Source organism: Episyrphus balteatus, chromosome 3, assembly GCF_945859705.1.
Source record: "Episyrphus balteatus chromosome 3, idEpiBalt1.1, whole genome shotgun sequence".
NCBI lineage: Eukaryota > Metazoa > Arthropoda > Insecta > Diptera > Syrphidae > Episyrphus > Episyrphus balteatus.
In genome coordinates, this window is record NC_079136.1 from 113,637,630 (window position 1) to 113,665,628 (window position 27,999).

Below are 27,999 nucleotides of genomic sequence, written 5' to 3' on the forward strand. Positions count from 1 at the left end.
TCGCAAAAAAAGGAAACCAAAGGCGACGAAGTTATGAATACCAGAGTTGTGCCCGTCAAAGTTATGAAAAACCGAAGTTATGAATAACCAGAGCTATGACCACCAAAGCTACATATGAAACGTGGTTTTTGGGTTGGTAACCATATAGAGGAACGATATACGGGAGGAATGTACCAAAAAGGAGGAATGTAAAAAGCGTGTAGGTTGAGTCAAGACAAGAAAAAAATTGTACGGGATGGGGGTGCCTATTCCCCCTGTTTAGCCGGAAGGGGCAATTTTCTAAAAAAAATTAACTTAATTTGAAAAAAAAAATTATAAAAAATCAACGGTTACACCAACAATAATGCGCATAACTCTGTCGCGCATTACTCTGGTTCTCATAACTATGCTACTATTTCCGCAAAAACTTATTTCAAAATACATGGAAGTAAAATTTGTTTGTTTTTGACCTGAAATTAGCAATTGATTTTATACTTCTATGTATCTCGGAATTTTACAAAATTTTGATTTGTAATTTGGACTTACCTTTGACAAACGAACCACAGTTTTAAACTCACTCAGCTCAGATAAAGCTAACGTTACGAAAAATAAATAAGCTTTAGGGGTGCCGTAGGTAAACCATACAAGAAAAAACTATTGTAAATAAAGTAACGCAATCTGATTTTTTTTTTGTTTGTTTAAATAGATCTGTTTTATTTAATTCATAATTTTGTTTACAAGCATTTAATATACTGACTGAGAGAATAAGAAAAGAAAAAAAAATATTTCGAGATTTCGTTTTTTATTTATAAAAAAAAATTGTTTTCTATTATTTTGTGTTTTTGGGGCAATTTTGTCAGTAAGCAATTTATTTTTCTGTAAGGTTTCTTTGTGTATGTGTGAATTATTTTTTCTATGTCTTTCTTATAGTCTGTTTCTATTATTTTTTGCTATTAATGTATAGCAGCTCTAAATAGATTTATTCTTACTTTCTATAACTCAGGCATGAATCAGACGCATGATATGTTTAATGATAAATTAATGAATCTCATCATGCCAAATGCGGTTTTATTGTATTTTTAATATATATTTTTTTTTAATAAATTTTCTTTTTTATTTATTTATTTTTTTCTTATATGAGAGTATTACAAAATATATAGAAATCGTCAATTATAAATAAAAAAAAAAAACAAAAAAAATATTCTGTGTAACTGCTAAAATGCACATAAAATTAAGTAACATATTTAACTCTAACTTTTGTCTGGCCATTCGAATCTTGTTCGAAAACAATAACTTTTCGTTTGATTTCTGTTGGGGGTGGTGCTTCATTTTCAGGTAAAGGTGCTACTGCTGCCGCTGTTTCTGATGGGATTGATGCTGCATTTAGGTTCGTTAAATCATTATTATTTGTATCGTTGTCTTCGTCTTTTGGTATTTTATTGTAAAGCTTTGGATGAACTCGAATATTAGATTTGTCATCTTTGCGGATGATTGGCTTGTATTTGGGCTCGTTGACGGGTTCAGGTGGTGGCTTTTCCGGGATCAAGGGTAAATCGGGTAAATCACATGGTTTTTTCAGATAGTTGTAAACTGATTCGACACGTTCAACTAAACGATTCACATATCGTGTTGCTGTTCGATCAACAATTGATGGGGATTTTATGCAATCATTGCCACCAAATTCACAGACCTTTGGAAAAAATAAAAAAAACAAAGTAATTATTTTTTTTAATAATATTCAACTTTAAGTACAAAAGTTAAATTTAAGTAATTTTCTGACTAAATAACAACTTTCCGAAGATTCGTAATTTCTTATGCTTCAATTTAAGGAAAATTTAACCAAAAGCCTATTGAATTTTTCTAACCCTCTTATAGCTCTTTATTTTTCGTTTGCTATTTCATTCCATGCAATTGCGATATCAGTTATTGATTATACTTTTAAGTTCAAATTATTTCCTAAGAAAATATTCTGCAGTGCAATGACGCAAGAACCTATACACGGCACATGCGACATAATTCTATGTCAAGGTCTCTAAGGACATTCTCAGTTAGTTTACCCTACAATCACGGTCTATAACATCTAAATAATTGCGTTCGATAAAATCGATAAAAGTATCTATTGTAATAAGTAACAATGACAATATTTATTGCATGTATTTAATTGGCTTCTAATTGATAAGGAATTACCGATACAAATTATTTACTTCAATATATCATAACCTGTTGTACATATCTATTTCTTTTTTATCTTTAAATTCTTACTTGCGTGCAGGAAATTATTTTTAAGTATACAGAAAAATTAACATAAATATATTATGAATGAATGTGAGTACGTATGTATATAAGAACAATTGAATTGAATGAAAACAAAATGGTCATTAAAGTGCATAATTTAAATATATACATGTTTAAGAGGAGTACCTACTTACTCTGTATGAATTAAAAAGGATTTTTTTAGTTATTTGTTATCGATTTTATTTAAGCATTTTTTTTTTAAGAAAACAAAACAAATACAGTTAAAATCGCATTTCTTAAGAGGCATTTGCATTTTTAACTGAACTGAGTTTAAAAAAAATCGCAAATCAAAATAAAACAAAAAAGTGTTTAAATTGCAACCAAAAGACACCAAAATGCACTACTGGGTATGGTAGCACGTACTTGCTCTTATGATAAAAAGTAGCTTTAAGCTATAGAATAATTTGATATTTTAAAGAAATCCATACAAATTAAAAACAAATTAAATTTGTACCTTAACACCGTTTAGAAAATATATCAATTTGTTTTTAGAAAAATCAATTTTTTCAAATGATTTGATAAATTTTCTTGGAACTTTATTTTAAAGTAGTGTTGATTCATATTTTCTTAAAGATATACCATCTAACTTTTTATTTTATTCCAAATTTTGACTTTGAAATCAATTAGTAAAAAAAGTTTTGCTTTAAATAACTTCGTTTTAATTTTATAATAATTAAGTGGCTTTTGGCTTTTGAAAAAAAAAAATATAATTTAAAACTGTAAATGTTGCCGTTGTTTTTAAATATTTTTTTTTTCATTTTTAGTCATTTTTTCGGAATCCTAAAGTGAAAGCCTGGCAACCCGTGCTTGCAGCAATATTTTAAATGGCAACTCTGGTTTTTCAAGAGAAATAATATAACTTTAATTAAGCATTAGAATTCAAAACAAATAAAAAGAAGACTTCAATTTCAACAGAATTTCTTTAAAAATGTTTGCTTAAAATTTTGACTTTGAAATAAATTATTTCAAAAACCATTGCTTGACATAACTTTATTTAAAATTTATTATTAAGTGTTGAGTTCTGGCTTTCAGAAAAAAAAATACAGTTCAAAATTGTAAGTGTTGTCGTTATTTTGAAATAATTTCTTTTTTTTTTCATTTTAAGTCATTTTTCGGAATCGTAAATTCAAAGCCTGGCAACCCTAGTTTATTTTAAAGAGGACTTTAATTTAGTATTAAAATTTTCAAAAAAAAAAAACAGATGATTGCAATTTTCACCAAAAATGTATCTCATTAAACCTGGCAATCCTAGGATTGCGGCAGACTCACAACTGGCAGCCCTGTTTTTTTGTAATATTTGCATCATTTCCCTTCAAATAACTTACGTTTCATAAAAAAAAAAAAACAGATACACAATCGAGACTAATACCGCCGTTTTTTTTTTTTATTATTATTAAGTTTGTGTTTGTGACCATTTCTTTATAATTTTATAATTTAAGTGGTTTAATTGGGCTTTTCTGGTCAATTTTATTTTTTTATGTAAATAAAAATTAAAACACAAATTTTTGTCCCCAACGCGACGGACGTTTCGCTGGAGTTTCTCAGCATCTTCAGGGATCAGGGGTGCTTTATTATTACGTCTACATACTCATACATATATAAAATTACTGTCAATGTCTTCTTTTTTTAAATTCATTGAATATGCTCTCTTTTATTGTATTCAATGAATTTAAAAGAAGACATTGACAGTGCCAACTCGATATAATAACACCGCCAATCTGTGATTTTTCTATTGTGCGTTAGAATGTAAAAATTATATTGTTAAATTGTGCTTAAATTTATTAAATTTTATGTTAATTTATTTAAAAAATGTTCCGTTAAATTTTGATTAAGAATAATAATAATAAAATAAAAATAAAAAAAAAATTTTAAAATGCAATAAAAATAAAAAATTATGTATGTAAAAATATCCTAACTTTAAAAATAAAAACAAATTAAAGAATTGTAATTTCAGTTTTTTATTTAGGTCAAATATAGTCTATTTAATAGACCCGAGCTCCAGAGCAAAAATAGAACAAATTCGTTCAAGACTTTTTATTGGCGATTATGATTCCTTGGCATACAAGAATACTCCAGCCAAAAGTGCTACTAAATCCATTGGTGCATTTCTGAGAAAACGGCAACACTGGTCGGTTTTCAGTTTTTTTGATTTAACTCGAAAACCAAGCCTGACTTTGAAATGGTTCAAAGACACTTTTCATAGCAAATTAAATTTTCTGTCAAGTTAAGATGGTTAAAAAATTTTAAAAATTATTTTTGTCTAAAATTCTAACCTAAAATCAAAGAAAAAAAAGTTAAAAAATTGACAATTTTATTTTTTTTTACTAAATCAAGTGGCATTTTGTGTATGTAGCCGGGACGTCCAAACTTTGTACTAATGAAATAAAGTAGAGGTAAAATCCTTTGATAATATGCAATTTTTAATTTTTTTTGTCAAGAAACAACTTAAATGTACCTATTCAAAAATTAGCACTTTTTCTAAATTTTTGACTTTTTTAGTTAAAAGCAAGTTTTTAAAACTCGATAAAATCGTATTAATTGGTAACTTTTAGACTTTTAAAGTAAACATACTTCGAGGGATTGATTTAATATAAACTAAATATGACAAACAAAAAAATTTATTTGCATCCTTATGGCCTTTTGTGCAATTTTGTGTATGTGCATTTTTATAAATTCGGGTCGAATGGATGGACGGAGAGCCATTAGCTTTGGTCTATTGCATAGAAGAACATTTAATACCAACTCTTTTACTGTTTTCAATGGCCTGAAAAACAATTCTTGTAAAATCCGCGACCAACGAAAAGTTTCTCTTGAAAAACGAAAAAAATACTCTAATGAGTTTGAAACAAAATAGCTCAGGGAAATTAGTAAATCAAATTGCACTTTTCGCGGGACAAATTTTTTTCATGGAACGTATATAGGTGAATGTCCTTATCGTAAAAGTGAATTTTTTGGGATGATAAGATATCGGGAACAGCCGCCATCTTGGAAAAGAGTTCAGTGCCGTTTTTATTTTATAACTCCATTTTTACTCATTTAAACCAAAAATGTCCGAGGGTAGACTTATTATCAATTAAATTATCTAAAAAATGATATACAAATGAATTCCGTGAGTTAGTTCAATTCAATTTTATAGTCGGTCAAAGTCCGGGTTCTTCTCGCAAGGTTAAGACAATATGACATTTTTTCAAATATCTGAAGAACTTTTGATTTGTTGGGGATTTTCTTAAAGTATGAATTATAGCACTTTGAATTATCTATGAAATTTGCCCTTTATCGTTACTGTAACCAACATAATGTATAAGCCATCTAACGTCGAAGTTCACATTCTACTATCCAAAAGTGAGAAAATAACAAGTTTTCTTCTATTAGACCGAGCAAATTTTTGAAGTGGAGGTATAACCAAAATATAAGTAAACAGTTTTTTAACTATATTCGTCTAAATATTGAATTCAAAGTTTGAAATCTTTAATGTTAACCTTTATATGGTTTTCGAGGTTTTAAATGAAGTGAATTTTCCAATTAATGTGAATAAGCTCAAGTGACACTATTTAAAATTCTAAATATAAGAACTGATGCCCTGTCATTTTTCCTAAACATGAACACCTCAATCTCAGCATTACGATAAGTATAACTCAAGATATGAGGTGTGTAAGCTGTTATGTTTTCGAGACTATTGTGTTTAATTTTTGATTGTTTATTTGATCTATTGAAATCCCAAATATGTTCAGTTAAAAAATCGTATATCATGACTTCGACGTTTGGTTGCCTCTACAATGTGATGGTTACAAAAACAATAAAGGTTTCATTTCATAGATAATTAAAAGTGCTATAATTCATTCTTTAAGAAAATCCCAAACAAATCAAAAGTTCTTCAGATATTTGAAAAAATGTCATATTGTCTTAACCTTGCGAGAAGAACCCGGACTTTGACCGACTATAAAATTGAATTTAACTAACTCACGGAATTCATTTGTATATCATTTTTTAGATAATTTAATTGATAATAAGTCTACCCTCGGACATTTTTGGTTTAAATGAGTAAAAATGGAGTTATAAAATAAAAACGGCACCGACCTCTTTTCCAAGATGGCGGCTGTTCCCGATATCTTATCATCCCAAAAAATTCACTTTTACGATAAGGACATTCACCTAAATACGTTCCATGAAAAAAATTTGTCCCGCGAAAAGTGCAATTTGATTTACTAATTTCCCTGAGCTATTTTGTTTCAAACTCATTAGAGTATTTTTTTCGTTTTTCAAGAGAAACTTTTCGTTGGTCGCGGATTTTACAAGAATTGTTTTTCAGGCCATTGAAAACAGTAAAAGAGTTGGTATTAAATGTTCTTCTATGCAATAGACCAAAGCTAATGGCTCTCCGTCCATCCATTCGACCCGAATTTATAAAAATGCACATACACAAAATTGCACAAAAGGCCATAAGGATGCAAATAAATTTTTTTGTTTGTCATATTTAGTTTATATTAAATCAATCCCTCGAAGTATGTTTACTTTAAAAGTCTAAAAGTTACCAATTAATACGATTTTATCGAGTTTTAAAAACTTGCTTTTAACTAAAAAAGTCAAAAATTTAGAAAAAGTGCTAATTTTTGAATAGGTACATTTAAGTTGTTTCTTGACAAAAAAAATTAAAAATTGCATATTATCAAAGGATTTTACCTCTACTTTATTTCATTAGTACAAAATTTGGACGTCCCGGCTACATACACAAAATGCCGCTTGATTTAGTAAAAAAAAATAAAATTGTCAATTTTTTAACTTTTTTTTCTTTGATTTTAGGTTAGAATTTTAGACAAAAATAATTTTTAAAATTTTTTAACCATCTTAACTTGACAGAAAATTTAATTTGCTATGAAAAGTGTTTTTGAACCATTTCAAAGTCAGGCTTGGTTTTCGAGTTAAATCAAAAAAACTGAAAACCGACCAGTGTTGCCGTTTTCTCAGAAATGCACCAATGGATTTAGTAGCACTTTTGGCTGGAGTATTCTTGTATGCCAAGGAATCATAATCGCCAATAAAAACTCTTGAACGAATTTGTTCCATCCAAAAGGGTCTATTCAATAGACTAATAGGTATTGTTTTATTATTACAATGTTTTAGATAAATTTTTTATTAATTTAAATATTTTTGTATTAATAACCTAACTTTGAATACAAAATAAAAATGTAGTTCAAAGTATTAAAACATAAGAAATTTGAATTAAACACTAATTTCGGGGCATTAAATCATAAATAAATCTATTATATATATTAAAGTTTGGTTTTGTGTACGTTCGCTAACCGGCCACACAGACTGACTCATTTTCTTAATTTTTTTTTGAAATCAAAGAGGCATAAGAGGAGAAGGTTTAAGGCAAAAAAAAAATTCAAGATTTTATAGGGTAAATAGGGGTAACACGACATTGAAAAAAGAGGCTATTTTCTAAACGGTAAGTCGTAAAGAGTTGACTTTTTTTTTAAATGATAGACAAATTTATTCAATAGTTAAAAAAGGTATTGAAAAAATTCAAAAAAATTTCAAAACCAAGTTGTGAGGGTTTTTTTTCAGTCATACCCTTCGACAAAAGACTAATCAGAGGTACGCAAAATTTTGCACAGAAATTTGAGTTACACCATAAGAAAGATATTTAAAAAAAAAATTAGGAGTCTAAAACGGATTTTTTTCATAGGCCCTGTACTTTGAAATAAAAATTTTTGAAAAACAACCTAATTTTTAGGGACATTTTTGAGTAGTCTTTTATTTTTTTGGAATTTTTAAAAGTCTGCAAAAAATCTCAAATTTATAGGAAATATAGGTTTTAATCATGCGCATGCATGTATAAACTTTTGATCGATTTTTGACCGAATAACGGGAAAAACAATTTTTTTTGTCCCAAGTTTTTTGGCCGTTTTTAACAGTTTTTTATTTTTATCTTTTTTTCTTCAATAGATAAATGAATGAAATTTACAGTGTAGATAGATAATAGGCAATATTTGTACAAAGTTTCAATTAATTTTGTAATGACAAATTTGAAATATCGTTAAAATAAAACTCTATTTTTCAACACGTTACATCTTTTGATCTGGAGCTTACAAAAATTTGATTTATCTTTATTGAGCATCCTGATAATATTACCTTTCATTTGATATATCACACATAACGCTACATTCACTACAAGCTTCACAATGGTAAATTAAAAAACTGGGTTGGGGTCGAAATTCTGTATGTTGCAAAATTCTGTATTCAAAATACTGTATGCCAAAATACTGTATGTCAAAATTCTGTATGTGCAGAATGCTGTAGGAACAAAATTCTGAAAGTCAAAATTCTGTATAGCAAAATTCTGGTTGGTCAAAATTCTGTTTTGTAAAATTCTGTACGGCAAAATTCTGTAAATCAAAATTCTGTAAAAATGCTGTAAAAAAATATCGTTTTGATAATGTAAAAAAGTGCGCGCGCACTTTTTTACATTATCAAAACGATATTTTTTTACAGCATTTTTACAGAATTTTGATATACAGTATTTTGCCGTACAGAATTTTACAAAACAGAATTTTGCATGTCAGTATTTTGTTGATACAGTATTTTGACGTACAGAATTTTGTATTTACAGTATAATGACGTACAGAATTATGGTATTACAGTATTTTGATCCCACAGAATTTTGTCGTACAGAATTTTGACAAGCAGAATTATGACCCGATCCCTAAAAAACTTAAAAAACGTTTTTAACATAGGAAACTTTTTTTTTAATTTTAAAAGTGAATATTTTTAAATTAATTGGACGAACTTTTCAAGTTTTGATTTCCTTTTTGTATTGGGAATTATGACAAATTACAAAGTCGAAAATAGAAATAAATACAAGAAATGGCGGAACGAAGTCCGCCGGGTCAGCTAGTAACTTTATAATTTATAAATATACCTAAGCGTTATAGATTTTGTTTTAAATTTTAAATAATAACACATAACTACAAAATGGCTTACCAAGTTTATTTTAAACTTTTTTTAAAGTATCTATACAACAATTATAATGATTTTCATTTTTATATTCTTTTCAAATGCATTTTCATAAATAGAAGACGAATTTTTTACTTTTTTTAAACTAAAACTTATGGAAAACTTGTAGTTATTTTCGAAAATGGAATAAACATATTAACATACATATTTTTATTTTTTTAAGCTACCATACATTTATCAAATTTGAATTGAAAAAGTTTTAATAAATTCAAGCAACTAGAACCTTAAGTTTATCCAACCCATTTGTGCATTTTATTTCCTTAATATTCTCCTCCAAAACAACTTTCTAAATTGTTAACCGTTTTAAATACATCTTGCCACATCGTATCATTTTCAAAAAAAAAACTCAAACCAAACTGAAACCATTTAGCTTTATATCCCTTTTTGGATTAGCATAAACAAGAAAGGCATCATCGCAGTTTAAACTTTAATTATGCAAATAATTTCTCAAACTTACCCTATAATGATGCAATATTCCCGCATCTGGTGGAACATTCAAGGAACCCTTTCCAGGTGAGAACTCCCAAACAAAATGATTTCCAGCTTCAACGACTGTTTCGGGGCGGCATATGTATTTTGAGCGTTGTTTTTGAGGATGGAGTTTTGAGCGTCTAAAATTTTTAGAATTGTTAGAATTATTATCTATAAATTCAAAAAAAAAAAAATCTTAAATCTTATACTTTTTTTTATTACTAAAAGATGATTTTACCAAGAAATTTAAAGAAAACATCATGAACTTGAAGCAATCACACTTTCAAGAATTGCTTAAGCATTCATGCAACACCTAGTTACTGAGTGCCTCTTGATTTAATTAAAATATTCCAACGCATTCTGCACCACATAAATACCATCATCATGCAACTCAAATCCTCCCCTAAATAGTTCTATAATTATATTAAGTATTCTCACCTTCTTGTTTTTCTCTGTGTCACTAGTGCAGCTCGTAATCTCTGATTTGCACTCTTCGTGTCATACAACCATGGATCGTCTTGGAATTGCAAATAGAAGAACGCATTCTGGAACGAATATGCGCCCGCATTACGATTCTTATACCTCTTATCTAACCAACTGCAAACGTTCCCAAACGGGACATGAAACAAAAATTAGTAAAACAAAAAAAAAAAACAAAAAAGAAATTTAATTTTATGTTCGAAAACCATATGGGGTAACTTGGTAACTAAATTAAACACTACACAAGAGCTCTATATTGTGGGAACTTACTTAATTAATTCATTTAATGTATCCCCATGCCGTGGTATTATAAATTCATCCAAATCCACCAGGGCTAGATATCTATATCTGTACATGTTCCTATATAAACAATCATTAAGGGCTGCAAACAAACCCTCGGTGCGTATCTCCTTTTGGGAACGCATCCTTAGATCCCATGGGAGTATAGTAACGGTTGGCTTAGTGTAGGTGCTTTCGTATTTTCGTGTGTTATTTGCGCCATGAGATGATCTTGCATCTATAGAATAAATTAGGTTGACATAGTTTTCGGGGGTGGGGGGGGCGAAATAATGACATAATATTTTATGCGGAATTTCACCAGGTGTGATAAATTGATAAATTAATGGAACTAATGCAAAAGTAATTGTCTTTTGAATCTTTTACACACTAATGTAGTAGGTTTAAATGTTAATTTAAATATTTAAACCAGACTGACAGTTTTAATTCAAAGTACTAAATTTAATATTATCTTCACAAAAACAAGGAAGATACGACTAGGTATGTAGTTTTTTAGCGTTGATTCCAATTGGTTATAAGTTATGAGCAGAGGCGTACGTCGAGTTGCCGGGGCCCCGGCAAATTTTGGGACCCCTTAGATTTTTTTGGGCCCTTTGATATAGAAAATAAGAAAAAAAAAATACGTATACGCCATACCTCCTCCTTTTTTGGGGGGCCTGATGTATTGTTTGTTGGTTGCTTAGATTATTCAAGTTAAATTTTTTGGGACCTTAAGGTAATACTTAATTTTTCTTCCAAAAAAAGTAATTAATTTTTTTCGGGGGCCCCTGATGTATTTTTTTTTTAGATGAATATACATATTTTATGTGGCCGGCTACCAATGCATTAGGTACACTGAATAATGTCGCTTGTCTGCAAAGTGATTAATGTCAAATATATTAGCTTTTTGTACTATTTTTTATAAATCTTCACTTGCGTAGGTTTAAGTGGCATAAAGGACATCAAAAATCACTTTCTTATATATGTAAATTTTTGAATTTAAAATTTTGTGCTTTTGATTCCATGGTAACTCAAGGGTTGACTGCAAAATAGTCTCCCTCATAATGCATAATTACCTTTTTCTACACATAGGGTTGTGGTTCGAAAATAGTTCACGATTTAAGAAAAAATGCAATTTCGCAAATCCAATTTGTCTTTGGAAGTTTTCTAAAACGTCGTCCTAAATTTTGCTAAATAAAATTGAAAATTAATGAAATAAGTCTTTTCTTTTGTTGAAAAAATATTATTGTCACTCAAAAGAACCACTTTTGTAAAAAAAAACATACTACCACTGATATCTTATCAATATTCAGTTCTAATGAGAGTTAAATTTTTAAATCGAGATGTATTATTTAACTAGAAAATAGCTTTGAGAATCTCCTAAATTCGCTGTTCAATAAAAAGCCAATACTTTAGCATGTTTTAACCCGAATGGTGGGTTCCTTACTTCCAAGTCTTTGTTGTATCACAATGGACACATGAGGTCACTTCAACGTAACCTAACCATGTATTTTCTCCACCCATCGAGCAGAGGAGCTCATTCAGTAATGATTCTCCAGTTCTCAATATATGCTTTTATGGTAAAATTATGACGTAAATGTTCGTTCTTTTTGATTCTCATGAATTAGTATGACCAAGACCAAATTGAGTGAATTGATCAAAAATTGTTAAAACGCAAGAACTTTTCATTCATTTCATGAGTTTTCTAGTTATTTTAATTTTTAGCTTGCGTCCGTCTGTACAAGTATAGCTTAAGTCTAAACGGGTAGAAGGTACAGATGTTTTTTTTTCATAATAACCAAGCTTGTTTTTTTTTAATCTCTTTTAAAAAGTGAAAATCCCATACAACATTTTAGATTTACTGCAATTTTCTCGAAAACGGCCTTAACGCTTTTGATTATATTTAACAAACGTAATGCGGATTTCACAAAAAATACTGACGTATAATGCAAATATAGTATTTATATTTTTTTAAGTAACTTATGTCGGCTCTTCGTCTTCCCATACATCGTTAACGATTTTGATTCAACTTTGCACACGTAATATTCAAATCAATTGCAATAAACTGCATTTTTAGTTTTTCTCAACAAAGTGAATAAACAAAAAATTGGTCTCCATGTCGGCTTTTACCCAAATTTCTTATTGGGGAGGTCTGGTTCCTAAGATATTTCCAATCAAACATGTTTTTGTTTTCTTTTGTCTTACAGTCAGATGCCCATATCTCGAAATTTGTTTTGAACTATTGTTATAAATTCATACATATGTACCCCTTGCCGAAAAAAACATAGTTATTTAAAGTCTCTTTAAGTTCTTTTCATACCTGAATCCAAGAGATTCATAAATCTGATTGCTGAGATATATCTATACATAAAAAAATTAAATGCTGTTCGTTAGTCTCGCTAAAACTCGAGAACGACGACAGATTTTCCTAATTTTGGTTTTGAATAATTTGTGGATGTCCACAGAAGGTTTAAAAGGTGAATTAATATGAATATCACCTACTACAGAAGAATTTTCCGAAAAGATACAAAAAAGTCAAAAAATTACACTCAACATTTTTATTTTCGATCACAATTTCAATCTTAAAATTTCAAAAAACTTTATTTAAAAAATATTTAATAAAATTTAAAAAAAAACTTCAAACGGGAAAATATGTATGTAAATAAAGAATTGAGTTTAAAAATTTTTTATTTTTATTATTAGATCCACCAAGAACGACTGGACTGATGTTTATGATCTTGCATTTTTTTGGATTCGTGTTCTTTCTGAATATTGTATAGTGACTATAAAAACGACCAAAAAAACAAATCAGGGATAGAAATAAACGTGCCATGTTATGTATGTTGGCTCCGTTCATTGGTACGAAAAGATGGCGTTGTGTGTGCATTAATCTAATAGTAGCAAGTAGCCACGTTGCAAAAAATATGGTGAGGAGTTCATTAAGCGTCAATTTTTCAAAAATCAGAACAATTCTCCTGATTGCAAGAATCTAATTCTAATACGTTTTTTTTTCAGGCGCATTTTAACATTTTATTTGATGCGTTTTTTATTTTAAAAACTTTTTGTAAAGTTTGGATCGGTAGTCATCATAACTTAAAATTGTACGCATTTGAAAATTTGGGCTCTATGCAAAGGAGATTGAGATTGCCCAATATTATATGAAAATTAAACTTCTGACAAAGACGTTGAGAAATGAGACTAGAATGAGAATGCTGAACATAAGCCTTAACAAAACTTTTATGTTTTATGAAAATCGTGTTTGATTTGTACCTTCTTAAAGGTATAACTACAACGGCCCTGGAGCATTGCCAAAGAAATTATTTAAAAAAATAACCAACTATTCACCCTGGCGAAATTCCCCCATTTCATAATAAGGTTTAAATTATAACACTATACTCGCTGCACATTCTCCACATTAGATTCGTATCTATAGTGTACTTACCATCAGGCGTTGAGCTTTCTTTAACAAGAAATTCAGGTTTATCTGCATCTGCAGCGGTTAGATTGGCGGGTATGGTACCTTCGATGTAGTGATTGAGGACACATGTTGCACGACTGCCGAGGGTGTGATTATAGAAGGTAAAGTGTGACACCCCCAGCAGGGAGTTGAATTCCAGATACTCCATCAGATACAAAGCTTGGTCGTAATTGAAGTGAAACGGTTTGACACAAATAGCTATCTTATCGGCAATCTGGTCGACAGGTGATGACGATGACGATGACGACGACGTTGATGATGACGATGATGATGGAGACGTCGCGGTACGATTCGTGAAATCTGGATCCTGATCGGTATTCCGGACTCGTAGTATATTTCCCGGCGGTGCTCGCAGTCGGCTAACAATACTCACGGATTGGGGCACATTCAGTTCGGCTGTCCGTAGGGGACACAGGACAAAGCATGCACTGTACTTGAGATTCCAGTTCTCTCGTATTACCTGTTTTTGCAATGACGACAACGACGAGGACGAGGACAAACAAAAGAAATAAAGGACATGATAGCAGTTTCCACTCGAGTGAACTTAATTTTCTGTCACACAAAAGTGTGAGTCAGAGTGAGTGCGAGAACACACATACCTTTACTCGAGCCATCACCGTTGCTGAATTGTATCTCGTGTGATTGTTTGCATCACGGTAAGTGTACCAGAAGCGACACCACACTCGCTCCGGGCCGCGGGTCTTTGTCGCTCCAATAACTCGCACCAGCTTGGCTCCGTCCCGCCGGTCGTAGTAGGCCGAGAAGACAAAGAATTTGAAACGTGTCCCGTTGACAACTTGCCAGGAGCCATCTGTTGGCCGCATTCCAATTGGATAGTGGGGCAGGGTCTGTTCAATTTTCTCGGGTAGCATTTTGCCCCATGGGATTGCCTGAACGTTGTTAATACCGGCACCGGCTCCAGCGCCAGCACCAACACCCTGACCACCCACTCCGGCACCTATGGCACCGTTTCCGGGTCCACCCATCACTGCTTGTCGAGCGGCGGCTGCGTTGGCACCTTCGTTGCTGTTTGTGTCGTCGTCGTTTAATGCATTCGAAATGCCCATTGATAGACGATCTGTAATTAAATATTTTTATACATCAGAAAAGGGGAAGATGGAGTAAAAAGTTGTGTATAATGTTGTGATGGAAATGGGAGGAAAATTGTTTTGGGAACAAGTATCAACATTAACTTTTTGGTAATTTGAGTTCAGAAAACATTTTCTGATGGAAGTGAAACATACAAAAAAGAAGTTAGCAAAATGTCAATCGAAGGAAGGGTTTTAAGGAACCTGAAGTTAGGTAAAATTGTAAAACTGTTTCGTCACAAACTGAAGTTGTTTTTATAAGCTTATTGCGTCACATTTTTTTTATTTTACGTTATAAGTAGAGGTATTCTGAGTGTTGAAGCAAAGTGATTGTCAGATTTTTTTTTAAATTGTTTTTTTTTTTTTTACGGTTTTGGTAGGTAGTAAGTGTCAATTTTGTAGGCGTTTCTGCCTCTTTAGGCTGTAAAGCCGTATTTTTTTTGATATGACGAACTGATTGCGATACTTTTTTTAAATTGGCTAAAATAAAGACTTTGGTGGCTTTCAAATACCTTGCAGTCAAATTATCTGCAAAGTATAGTGTCATGTGAAAAAGGAAGGAGTGTGAAAATTGAAGGGAGATCTATCTCTCCGTATTAGAAAGGAGCAATAGGCAATTTTCGAAAAAAATGTTCAATATCGTGTATGTTAACTTACCGTGTATTTTTAACTTATTGTCACTGTGAAATTGAAATATTCCTAATTTATTATCACTCATTAGTAAACTGCCATCCAGGAGATCGTAATCCTCCTAGAAATACATTTAAAAAATATGTGTTAGATTAATATTCTGTTTTTTTTTTTTCAAAGTTTTAGTATCTAAATAATAAAAAAAATCTCCCTATAGAAAAGGTATTTAAACCGTTTTGGAGGTCTAAAATATTGTTTTCAAGTTAAATGTATTGGCAATCGATATTTGATTGAATATTTTTTAATCAAATCAATTAAATTGGTTTTTAGTGCATTATAGGGTGTTTCACTAGAGAGAGCCCAAAATGAAATAATTTTGCAAAATATCTCATTTCCAATGTCAATTGAAAGTTTTTTTTTATGATTTGAGATTTGAAATATAATAAATTTAGCCATAATTTCATTTCTTAAAATCTTGACGTTTTTTTCAAAAACCTGCTTTGGACGTCATTTTGAAAAATATTTTTATGTGATTATCTCGAATTTTACGGTAGCTGGCATAAAAACGTTTTTTTTTGTTTCAATCTCTGACAAAAAACTTATTCAATTTCAAAGAAATTTTTTACACACAAAGAATTATAAAGCTTCGGATTTTAAAAACAAAGTTATATTCTTTTTTAAATCGATTTTTTCAAAAATGAAATATTGAAGTCTTCAAATATTTGGTTTTAGGTTTTGATTAATAACTGCTAAAAAATATCACACGAAATATAAATTAGAATGTTTTTTTTTTCAAAAAAATACATATGTACATATCGTCGCTGTTTTGGAAAACTGGCATAGATAACTAAAAAAACTTTAATTCTTCAGAAAAGCTGTTTTAAATTTTAAAATCTGTCAATTTTTCATACTATTTCCATAAATTAAAGAAAAAGAATCAGCTGTGTGATAGGATGCAAATCTTTTAAATTTACACTGAATTTACAAAAATTAAGAACATATTGTTTCCAGTATATTGGCATTAATATCTCAAAAACCAGGATTTTTGAGTTATTCCGGTTTTCTAAAACAGCGACGATATGTAGAAAGTGGAAAAAATATTTCAAAATAATAAAAAGAAACCCCCAAAAATAGTTTTTAAGTTTGTTTCGATGTTACTCATTATATATGAAATATCCAATTCAAATCCTTTCCAAAAATTACCAGATAATTCCCTAAAGCCTGCAGTATTAGTAGAATTAAAAATTTTGTTTGCCCAGGCAAATTAGTAAACAAATTCGCATTTTTTGCGGGACAAAATTTGTTTTTTGTGTTAATATAATCAACAATTGTTTAAGAATACATTCACATCTAAAAACAAAAGCATATAAAGGTTATGTTTATTAACAAAAACATCGTAACCGCCATGTCGCTTACGATAATTTGGTGGGAAGGGCTCGATATAACCTGTGTTTTGTAATAATAAAAAAAATGTTACACATACACCACAGTAACCACTAGGAAAAAAGTAATTGAGGCTTTGTTGTTCCCTTTAAAAAAAACCAATAGGTGTTTTGAAAGTTTAAAACTAGTTGTAGAAATTCAATGAAAATATTTTCCCTGCTGAATTTTGATATCAATTTTTGGGGATCCATTAGAAAATATTATAGGCCAAAATTTTAAAAAATTCACTCAAATAATGTGAAAATTGTCTGAGGAAAGGGATTAATTGTTCAATAATTTAAATTAATATTTCGCTTTTCAAATATTCGCTAGCAAACAAAAAGTCAACAAAAAATTAAATTGATTTTTAACAAAAAGGTTTCAAAAACCATTTAACCTAATAAAACTTGATATCACAAAAAACAATCAAAATGATCGATTCAACAATTTTGTATTTCCTCTAATTTAAACTGTTTCAATTCTTCACTATCAAATCTAGGTTTAACTAGCCTGCACACAAATATCCTCCTTTGAGGTTCATTAATTTCAAAATAATTTCAATAGGTATGCAAATTAAGTTCATTTAGCTCAAAATTACCTCATCCATTTCCTAATTGTTATATCTTTAGTTGAAAAATTAGTTTCATTAAATCTAACAAGTGTATCAGTGTTCCTAATAATTTTCAAGGCAAAATTACCAGAAAACACATTATACCCCAGAAATGACCTCTTTATTATTTCACAAAATGTTCTTTATCGAAGGTACAAAATTTCATCTCTCTCTCTCTCTCTCTCTCTTTCTATAACTCTCTGTCATCGTTGTCGTTCATTTCATGCCGTCTTGTTGGTCCTTTTATATTGCCGTCGTTGTTGAGAGTAGTTGTTTTGTTATGTTTCATGTCTTTGGGGGTAAGGTCCCATTGTTTCAAAAGGTTAATTGATTTCCATCCATTTTATGTGTTGTGTTGGACATTAAGCCTAACAAAAGCCCTTTATATACATTTCGATTCATTCTTGGGAAGAGAAGACACAAAACTTTCCTCCAGTCCTTTTTCATCAATAGAAACTGTAAGGAGCCAGAAATGTTCATCATTATCATTCTAAGGTAATTTGTTATAGGGGACTATAGAATGTAGTTACCTTCATTTCTATTAAAAACTAGTTGTACGAATAAATGATTGACTTGAATGATGGGAATTACCTTAACAAAGGTAACCCTAATGAGTTATTTGTGCTGAAAGATGGAGCTCTGATTGTGGGATAGCATACCCAAAAAGGACTAGTTGTAAATATTTTCATTTAAAATTTCATATTGGACATTTTTTTAAAGAACCCTGACGCAAGCTTTAAATTTTCTTTTTTTTTAATAATTTTTTTTTACACAAATTCCAATCCGCTTGCGGAAAGTCCCTGAGCAATGAAAATGTTTTCCTTAAATTTGCCTAAAAGGCTTCCCAAAACTATAAGCTTCTTATGTTTCTTCGTTTCCTCAGCAAAAAAAAAAAAAAAATCCTCCAACTCTGCCTCCTCCTGTTTTCCTGATATGAAAGTCAACTTCAATTTAAGTCGATGAATACCCCTTTTCCTCATTCTTCGTCCTCAGCTTAATTTTCAATAAAAATTCATTCTGCAGAAAAAAGGCAACCAATTTATGTCCTCCACAAAAAGAGAGAGAGAAAGAGAATAAAGGATAGACTCTATTAAAGAATCCTTACCTCTCACACACAAAAAAAAAACCCAACAAAAGGATATAAAACAACAACTACCACAATGTCCATGGATGAAGAAATGATTTCGCGAAATGAAAACAAACCAAAAAGGACGACTTCGTCCTTCCTTGTGTCGTTGAATGTTTTTTTTTTCTGCCATATTACCATTTTACTTTTTTTGTTCTCTTTTTTTTTGGTATTTTTTGAAAAATAATTTAATTCAATTCTTCTTACCTTTACATTATCATAATCTGGCAGCGAATCGCCCAAACGGCTGCCAAGATTTCCATGCCTCAGCACAACCATTCCTCCGTGGCTCTTTTCGTCGATCATGAAGAGCTGTATTGTGGTTTTTAGAAAAATAAGAAAAAAAAAATTAAATGAAAATTAGTTAATACTTTAAAATAATTCTCTTAAATTTAAATTTAAAATTAAAACAACATTTTGAAAAGATTACAAAAGTAAAATAATGTCATTTTTCATTTAGAGATGGCGCTGGCTGTGAGAATCATCTTATTAAGGGTACTTACAGACAGCTTTAATACAATAATATCGCAATTAAATTTGTAAATAAAAATAAAAAGAGAGAAGAGAAAGAAGAGAGAAGAAACAAAAGACTTAAATTAGCATTTGTTAATTTTATTTTTATGTTCTTCTCTTTTTAATTATCCTCTAACTAAAGTTGTTAAGCACACACACACACTAACTGGAATGATGAATATATCCTGAGTGTGAGGTTAGTTAGTAAGTTGCATGATTTTCTGTGAGCACATAATTGGGCGCCAGCTAAGAGAAAAATCCATTTAAATGAGAGTGAAATTGAATGCGAATGTTTTCTATTTGTGATTCGTGAATAATATAGTTTAATTGGCTGTTAAAAAAGACTCTTGACAGATGGTTGACTGCGACTCTAAGTGTAGGTTGTTATAAGATGTTACTAAGAAGGAATGGTTAGAAGTTCTATTATGAACATTATTTATGAATGAATAGAATTTAATGAATAATTGGGTAAGCTTGAGAATACAGCTTATGGAGAAGTAGCTTTTATAAACATTTGAACCAAAAAAATTTATATGTTTATAGAAAATGTTTGGGTTAAGCTTCTTACAAGAAAATTGAGGCGGTTAGACCAGAAAAGATAATTAAGAAGGATTTGAAAGTCATGTAGGTAAGCATGTGCCATAAAAGAGAGAAATAAAATTTGGTTTTCAAGGGTAAACTTGAATATCAGAACATACCTACTTTGGTTGTGAGGCCTGAGGATAAAGCTTTTCAAAAGAGTATGGCCACATTAAATCGATTTGCTACTCATTCTTCGAAAATTTGGTACACTGAAGGATATATTAGTATGTAGAATACGCAAAGGCTAGAAATTTCACACTTTACTCATTAGTTAAAAAAAAAAAAAATTACATAATTTCAGCATATTAAGAGCCCCCGCATCACACTACAAACTTTCTATCGGCCGGCAGTTTAGTCGGTCTCTTAATCAGTATGAAAATGTATGAAAGTGCGCACACTACAACGATTAAGTATCGGCCGATCAAAAAGTTTGTTTGATCGAAAAAAAAGTTTGTTTTGCTACACAATTGCCTTCAAACTAAAATATTTCATACCCAGCCGACTATTTAGTCGCCTGCCTGTGCGCACACTAGGAGCCCAACCCGACTAAACTATCTGCCGATAGAAAGTCTGTAGTGTGCGGGGGCTCTAAGTTTAGTCGGGTTGGGCTCCTAGTGTGCGCACAGGCAACCGACTAAACAGTCGGGTCGCTAGGAAATTGTGTAGCAAAACAAACTTTTTTTTCGATCAAACAAACTTTTTGATCGGCCGATACTTAATCGTTGTAGTGTGCGCACTTTCATACATTTTGATACTGATTAAGAGACCGACTAAACTGTCGGCCGATAGAAAGTTTGTAGTGTGCGGGGGCTCTAAAACTGCAAAAAAGTTTATTTTTTGTATGAACAATTTTAGAAAAACTGTCAAAACTGTTTTGACAATGTACTTCTTAACTTTGTTTTATCGTTCAAAATATTACCTTCAACAAAATCCAATATGGCGCGAAAAGTGTCAAATACATACAAAAATACAAATTAACAAAAAAAACTCAGTTCTTAAGATTTTTCTCCCAACTATCAAAAAATAAACGCTATAGAAACAAAATGTTACGCATACGCCACAGTGACTTGTTAAACCATTGATTTGTGAATGAAATAAGCAGCGTAAGCAAATTCATCCATCAAATCCATAACATTCAATGACAAAAATAATAATCTGAAAAATTTGAAAGCTGAATTTTATACAGGGTGTCCCAAAATTAATGGATCAAACGAAATATGCTGATAGGCCAACTTTAGGGCTCTCAGAATTTGGTAACTTGTTCATACCAAATCTTTACGGTTTTCGATTTAATCCAGTTTTTGTAAAATTTCGAAAAATCTCGACTTTGCAACAGTATTTTGCTTCCTCCGCTCATAATTGATTTTTGTTTTTTACAATTCTTTCACTAAAGCATTGCCTAATAATTGACAACCATTTATTAATTAAAATATTTTTTATTTCATACGCCATTTCGCTACAAATTAATAAACAGTTCCATGTTTTATAAGAACTCAATTTCTTACTTTTATTTCAGAGCAACACCCTGAAAAAAATTTGTATGGTTTGATACAGGTTTATTATTTTAAAAACTTGCCGTTTCATCGCAGTTTTCAAAAATGTATAAAAGTTTCCAAAGTTGAAATTAGAACTAAAGATATTACAATTTAAAAGCAACAAAACAGGGCTTTTCAGAGAAAAATAACAAAGAAAAATAAAGACATTTTCTCAACTGTTGTTTGTTTATTTCTTTTTGAATAAAAGCTTCGATTTTTGTTTGTTATTTTGCTCTGAAGACATCTGTTTTTCTGCATTCAAGTTGTAATATCTTTCGTTCTAATTTAAACTTTGGAAATTTTTATACATTTTTGAAAACTGCGATGAAACGGCAAGTTTTTAAAATAATAAACCTGTATCAAACCATACAAATTTTTTTCAGGGTGTTGCTCTGAAATAAAAGTAAGAAATTGAGTTCTTATAAAACATGGAACTGTTTATTAATTTGTAGCGAAATGGCGTATGAAATAAAAAATATTTTAATTAATAAATGGTTGTCAATTATTAGGCAATGCTTTAGTGAAAGAATTGTAAAAAACAAAAATCAATTATGAGCGGAGGAAGCAAAATACTGTTGCAAAGTCGAGATTTTTCGAAATTTTACAAAAACTGGATTAAATCGAAAACCGTAAAGATTTGGTATGAACAAGTTACCAAATTCTGAGAGCCCTAAAGTTGGCCTATCAGCATATTTCGTTTGATCCATTAATTTTGGGACACCCTGTATAAAATTCAGCTTTCAAATTTTTCAGATTATTATTTTTGTCATTGAATGTTATGGATTTGATGGATGAATTTGCTTACGCTGCTTATTTCATTCACAAATCAATGGTTTAACAAGTCACTGTGGCGTATGCGTAACATTTTGTTTCTATAGCGTTTATTTTTTGATAGTTGGGAGAAAAATCTTAAGAACTGAGTTTTTTTTGTTAATTTGTATTTTTGTATGTATTTGACACTTTTCGCGCCATATTGGATTTTGTTGAAGGTAATATTTTGAACGATAAAACAAAGTTAAGAAGTACATTGTCAAAACAGTTTTGACAGTTTTTCTAAAATTGTTCATACAAAAAATAAACTTTTTTGCAGTTTTAGAGCCCCCGCACACTACAAACTTTCTATCGGCCGACAGTTTAGTCGGTCTCTTAATCAGTATGAAAATGTATGAAAGTGCGCACACTACAACGATTAAGTATCGGCCGATCAAAAAGTTTGTTTGATCGAAAAAATAGTTTGTTTTGCTACACAACTGCATTCAAACTAAAATATGTATTTCTTACCCAGCCGACTATTTAGTCGCCTGCCTGTGCGCACACTAGAAGCCCAACCTGACTAAACTATCCGGCGACAGAAAGTCTGTAGTGTGCGGGGGTTCTAAAATCTGAAAGTGAAATGAAACCTGACTCAACGAAAAATTATAAATTCGGCTTTGTTGAACATTAGATGTGTGTTTTCTACAACTCAGTAGTAACTCATTTTTCACTTTGAATCCAAAATAAAAACAAATTAAAGAAGTAAGTTTAGTTTGAAACAATAAAACTGCAAAAAAGTTTATTTGTTTAGGTATGAACAATTTTAGAAAAACTGTCAAAACTGTTTTGACAATGTACTTCTTAACTTTGTTTTATCGTTCAAAATATTACCTTCAACAAAATCCAATATGGCGCGAAAAGTGTCAAATACATACAAAAATACAAATTAAGAAAAAAAAACTCAGTTCTTAAGATTTTTGGGCCAACTATCTATCAAAAAATAAACGCTACAAAATGTTACGCATACGCCACAGTGACTTGGTAATCCATTGATTTGTGAATGAAATAAGCAGCGTAAGCAAATTCATCCATCAAATCCATAACATTCAATGACAAAAATAATAATTTGAAAAATTTGAAAGCTGAATTTTATATATACTATATTATATTTATATATTTTGTATGTATTATATTTTGTACGCCCTTCCAGCGGCCAAAGTAATGTAAATTTGTTTTTTTTTTTGCTCAAAGTTATTTTGATCGAGCAGCCATTTTCGATCGTGAATGATGGTCAAAAAATTGTAACAACTGCACGTTTTAAAGGGAAAGGAAGCCACTGACATAGCTCACTTGTACTAAACGCAATATTAAAGAAAATACTGGATTACGAAAAATTTGACAGAAAAAAAATTAAATAAATTTAAAATATTTTTCAAAAACGGCGTTTTAGAAGAGTTATGTACGAAAAACTTTAATTTTTGATTAGATTCCAAATTAAAAAAAAAAATGTTTTTTGTTAAGTTATAGTTCTGAGGCATAAAAACACAATTCTCAAGTTATTTTATGGAAAATGGGGAAAGGGAATTACAAAACCTACAAGTCTTCCATATACATTTTTCGATAGCTTCTCCCGTTTCAAAATTATATATAAAAAAATTTTCGACTATAACCTTGAATTACTTTTTATGCACACAAGTGACTCTTGGGGGCTCTTGACATTTTATTTTAATCAACATTTCAATACTCTGCACCAATTTTCAGTTCTATGCATATTATTTTTGGGTTGAATGTCTATTTTGACCGGTCTACTTTTTGTGCAGCCAAAGTCATACATAATTTTTGTTTGTTTTAAATAAAAAGTTTGTCTAGGTACGCCAATGGTTTTGGTTAATGAAGTCCAACTTCTTACGTGTAGGTGTTTGATGAGGTTGCAAGTCCAAGAAAACAGAATGGCTATTACTAGTTTTTAACAAATACAGTGAAAGCTCTTATAACGGACACCTCCCTTAGACGGACAGTCATATCAGCTGCAATATGGTAAAATGTATTCTCTTAGTCGGACAAAAACTTTTGTTTTAAGACTTATTGGAGACAATTTTGATGAGAATGTATTCTACAATTCCTGATTACATTAACACAAAAAAAGTTATATCTTATTCGTTCTTAAGCCTTAACTACAATGACTTAAAAAGTGAAAAAGTAGGAAATTTACAAATAAAGTAAAAACTTTTTATTTCTTTCTAACGCTAATTGTTTTTGGAAAAAACTACAAAAATTGTTTTTTTTTTTAAACCAACAAATAATAAGCTTTCTGCATCATTATTTTAAATTTTGTGGACGGAAAAACTGTCACAAAATGAGTTTGAAAATTTTCACTTTTTGACTTTTTGCAAAAAGTGGCCGCTGTAGTTATACCTTAAGTTTTCGAAAATAGAATTCAATGTTGTATATAATTCAAAATCTAATTCGACGCTTACGATTATTTGGTGGGAAGGGGTCGATATGCCTGGAGCTGTGGTCTGTAGTTTATTTTTTTTTTCTTCTGTCTTCATGTAAATTTTAGTTTGTTTATGAATTTCAGGGATTACGGAAGTAATCATTTTTCAGGATGCCACCAAAACGGAAAGTGTTGAGTTTTCGTTATGTTTTGTTGATAAAGATAAAATTTCTTTATTAAGCCATTTAAAAATTGTTTATTTTTTAACTTTTCCCCATGGACGGACAACTCCGTTAGCTGGAAAAAAAGTGCTGCGACCGTGCGTCGCTCGCTGTCCGGCTTAGGGAGCTTTCACTGTAGAACCAAAAAAATTCCAATAGTAAAATGCTTGGCATATTGCATCCTGTAGGGTTGGCAACCCTTCAATTGTGGTGTCTGCTAATACTAATTGAAAGTGTTAAGTTAGTGTCATTTCTGAAATTATTTGTCGTCAAACCCTATTATTTTGGTCCAAAGCTTAAACTTTTTTTTATTCAAATTGAAGTTTTCTTCACTTAAACCCATACAAAGTTTAATAGTCACACCTTTTCGAAATTTAAATCTAAAAGAAAAGAATAATAGTAAAATGTATTCTAACTTTCATTTTTAATGAGACGAAAATTCATTCATCTAGGTTCTTTTGAAATTCATAAATTCATTACAAAAACTAAAAATAATGTAGTAAGTTACTACAACTATTAACAAGGTGGGGTGGGGTGCACTCACCTTTTCATCTTCAGTGGCCAATAAACTCTGTTCCTTTACAACCAAACGCAACCAAACATCATTTTGAATAAAATTTTACCAACGCACTCTGCACCACAAAAAAAAATAAAATATATAAAATATATAAAACTCCCACTTTACACCCAGACAGTAGAGAGACCCTTGAAACATGAAACAAAAACACCAGAGCCTACAAAACGTGTGCATTCATCAGACATAACGACTACGTTGTCCTCATCATCAACCATTCACCATCACCATTTACCACCACCATCATCATTATCATCATCATATCGTCATCGTTGTGCACCAAGTGCACTGCAATTCACACCAATTACACAAGCAAAACGATGTCATCTCTCATCTCTCATAAATAAAGCCAACAACAACAACAACAACAACATCAAACGCACTTCACAAAGCTACCGTATATCATATATAAAAACTCTCACATATAACATCCTCAAAGGATTACAAAAACAAAAGCAAGTCCTTGAAAAATGTCTGCATAAAACAAAAACAAAATACAACCAACTTTTTTTTTGTTCTCGTCGTTTTCTATAAAAAAGTTGAATGACATGGGAATCTGTTGAACTTAATTTTTGTCTAAAAGGATTCAAAAAGGAAGACAAACAGGATACACACAAAATAAAAAAGTAATTTTACAAACTAGGATGAATGTAATCTCTACGAGAATAAAAAAAGTCAAAAATGAAAAAAAGACTCACCTCTGTTAGAATAATTAACCCAAAGACCGCGAAGAAAGCAATAACAATTAAAAAACTCATTCCGGCCCGTTCTCGGGCGCCCCACGAATTCTTTTTGTTGCGCTTGACACGCGAATGCGAATGTGGATGCACATTGCCACCCAAATGCGATCCACTTCCAGACCCCGCCATCAGATTAGTTGTCGATGAACTTGAATACATAGAAGAAGCTGATGTTGACAATGTCGTCGCTGCTGACGAGGACGAACCGGATATTTGATTATGCTGATGTTGATGATGATGATGATGATGGTGATGATGATGCAATTTGCCGGATGTAACGCCCGATTTGTTGTACTTTGTCAAGCTTTCTGTGGAGCCCCCCAACAATGGTTTCTTATGACTTGGGGGGCTCCGATTTAGGTACATAATCTTGACTAATTCCAAGGACACTCACTCCTCCTCTTACGGCGGAGGCCACAATGCAAATTGAGATGAATTCGCCGCTCCGCACTATTCGCCGCTGATGGAGCGCCGCGAGGAATTAATAATTAAATATACACACACACACACGCTCACTTGATTCACTTGACACCTTGTTTGGCTGTGGGGTTTCAGTTTGGCAAAGGACGCGAGGTTGGAGTGGGGGAGGGAAGGATCTTGTGCACTCTCTCTAGGCAAATGTCAATAATATCATGATGATGACATTTCCTTACATCACAATGCATCCACGGCGACGACAACGCATATCTAGTACCACAACCACTTGAATAAAAACAAGGATGCTGTTGCTGGTTTTGTGTAAAGGACACACTAGCAGGAGGATTATACACTTGAAAACTGCCTACAGGCCGGAATATTCGACGACGAGCACAAAATCAAACCGAACCGAATTGAAGCGAATCGTATCGAGATTTTATTTCGATGACAATGGAGAGGATGCTGTGTATAGTGTGTGTGTGTGTGTTTAGAGAGAGATGGTGTGATCCTGATAGGATACGTTGTTATAACACGAGAATCCTTGAACTTTTGTTTTTGTTTCTTTTTTTTTGTGTTTTATTTGAAATACACTCTCAACTAATAATTGCTTGACAATTTCCACTTGATGTACTATATATGGCTTACTGCTGCGACTAACTACTGTGAGCTTCTTTTATAACTAGCAGTGCCACAGGACACGAGGACGAATGAACGAATGAACGAACACACGTCTCAATGACGGAAATGCAAACGGAATCAGGAAAAATCAATAACAGAATTTTCATGTGGCGACGACTACGAATACGACTACGAAGTTCTATATTTTGGTGGTGGTGCGGTTGAGGTGGTTGTTGTATTGGGTTAAGGGTGGAAGTATAGGGTGGGTGGCATGCACTTTCTCTCCCTCGAGCACACTTATTAACACATAAGGACGATTTTGGCCAAATTTTAATTTATTTTTCTCTCCTGTTTTCTGTTGTTGTTGTTATTTTTTCTTGATTTTTCATGAATAACCAGAATTTCAAATAACAATTCAGGACAAATGGACACACTTTCACTTAAATATCAAATTTAACCCTTATCCTTTTTGTTGTCCTTTATTTCAAATATAATCAAAAACACATCACAATATTCTAATAAGGTTATTTGTTTGTTAGACTTGGAGTCGCCATTCAAATGTCACAGTTTTCCTTGTTTTTTTTTTCGGTCTAGTTTAATAATATTTTCTTTTGTATTTCTTTTGATTTTTACGGAGAAATTTTCACAGACGAACTGTGTTTGTTAGCTTTTTTTGGCAGAGTAAATAAAAATATAGACAGGATGAAGGATGGATTTTCATACATTATAGCTATGTT

At 31.2% G+C, this 27,999-nt stretch overlaps 1 protein-coding gene and 1 long non-coding RNA gene across 2 annotated transcripts; one reads left to right on the forward strand and one right to left on the reverse strand.

Annotated features, from left to right (window-relative positions):
• Positions 1-681: 681 nt before the first annotated feature.
• Positions 682-27,986, reverse strand: LOC129913918 (uncharacterized). Its single transcript, XM_055992897.1, has 9 exons — positions 26,186-27,986; positions 19,080-19,184; positions 15,742-15,835; positions 14,596-15,074; positions 13,961-14,456; positions 10,513-10,759; positions 10,201-10,359; positions 9,749-9,902; positions 682-1,669 (listed from the first exon to the last, which is right to left on the reverse strand). The coding sequence occupies exons 1-9, from the start codon at positions 26,591-26,593 to the stop codon at positions 1,211-1,213; spliced, it is 2,601 nt and encodes an 866-aa protein (XP_055848872.1). The 5' UTR covers positions 26,594-27,986; the 3' UTR covers positions 682-1,210.
• LOC129913919 (uncharacterized) lies at positions 12,942-13,771 on the forward strand. The gene is made up of 3 exons (XR_008772111.1): positions 12,942-13,172; positions 13,222-13,445; positions 13,534-13,771. It is a non-coding gene; the product is annotated as an uncharacterized LOC129913919 (long non-coding RNA).
• Positions 27,987-27,999: the final 13 nt, after the last annotated feature.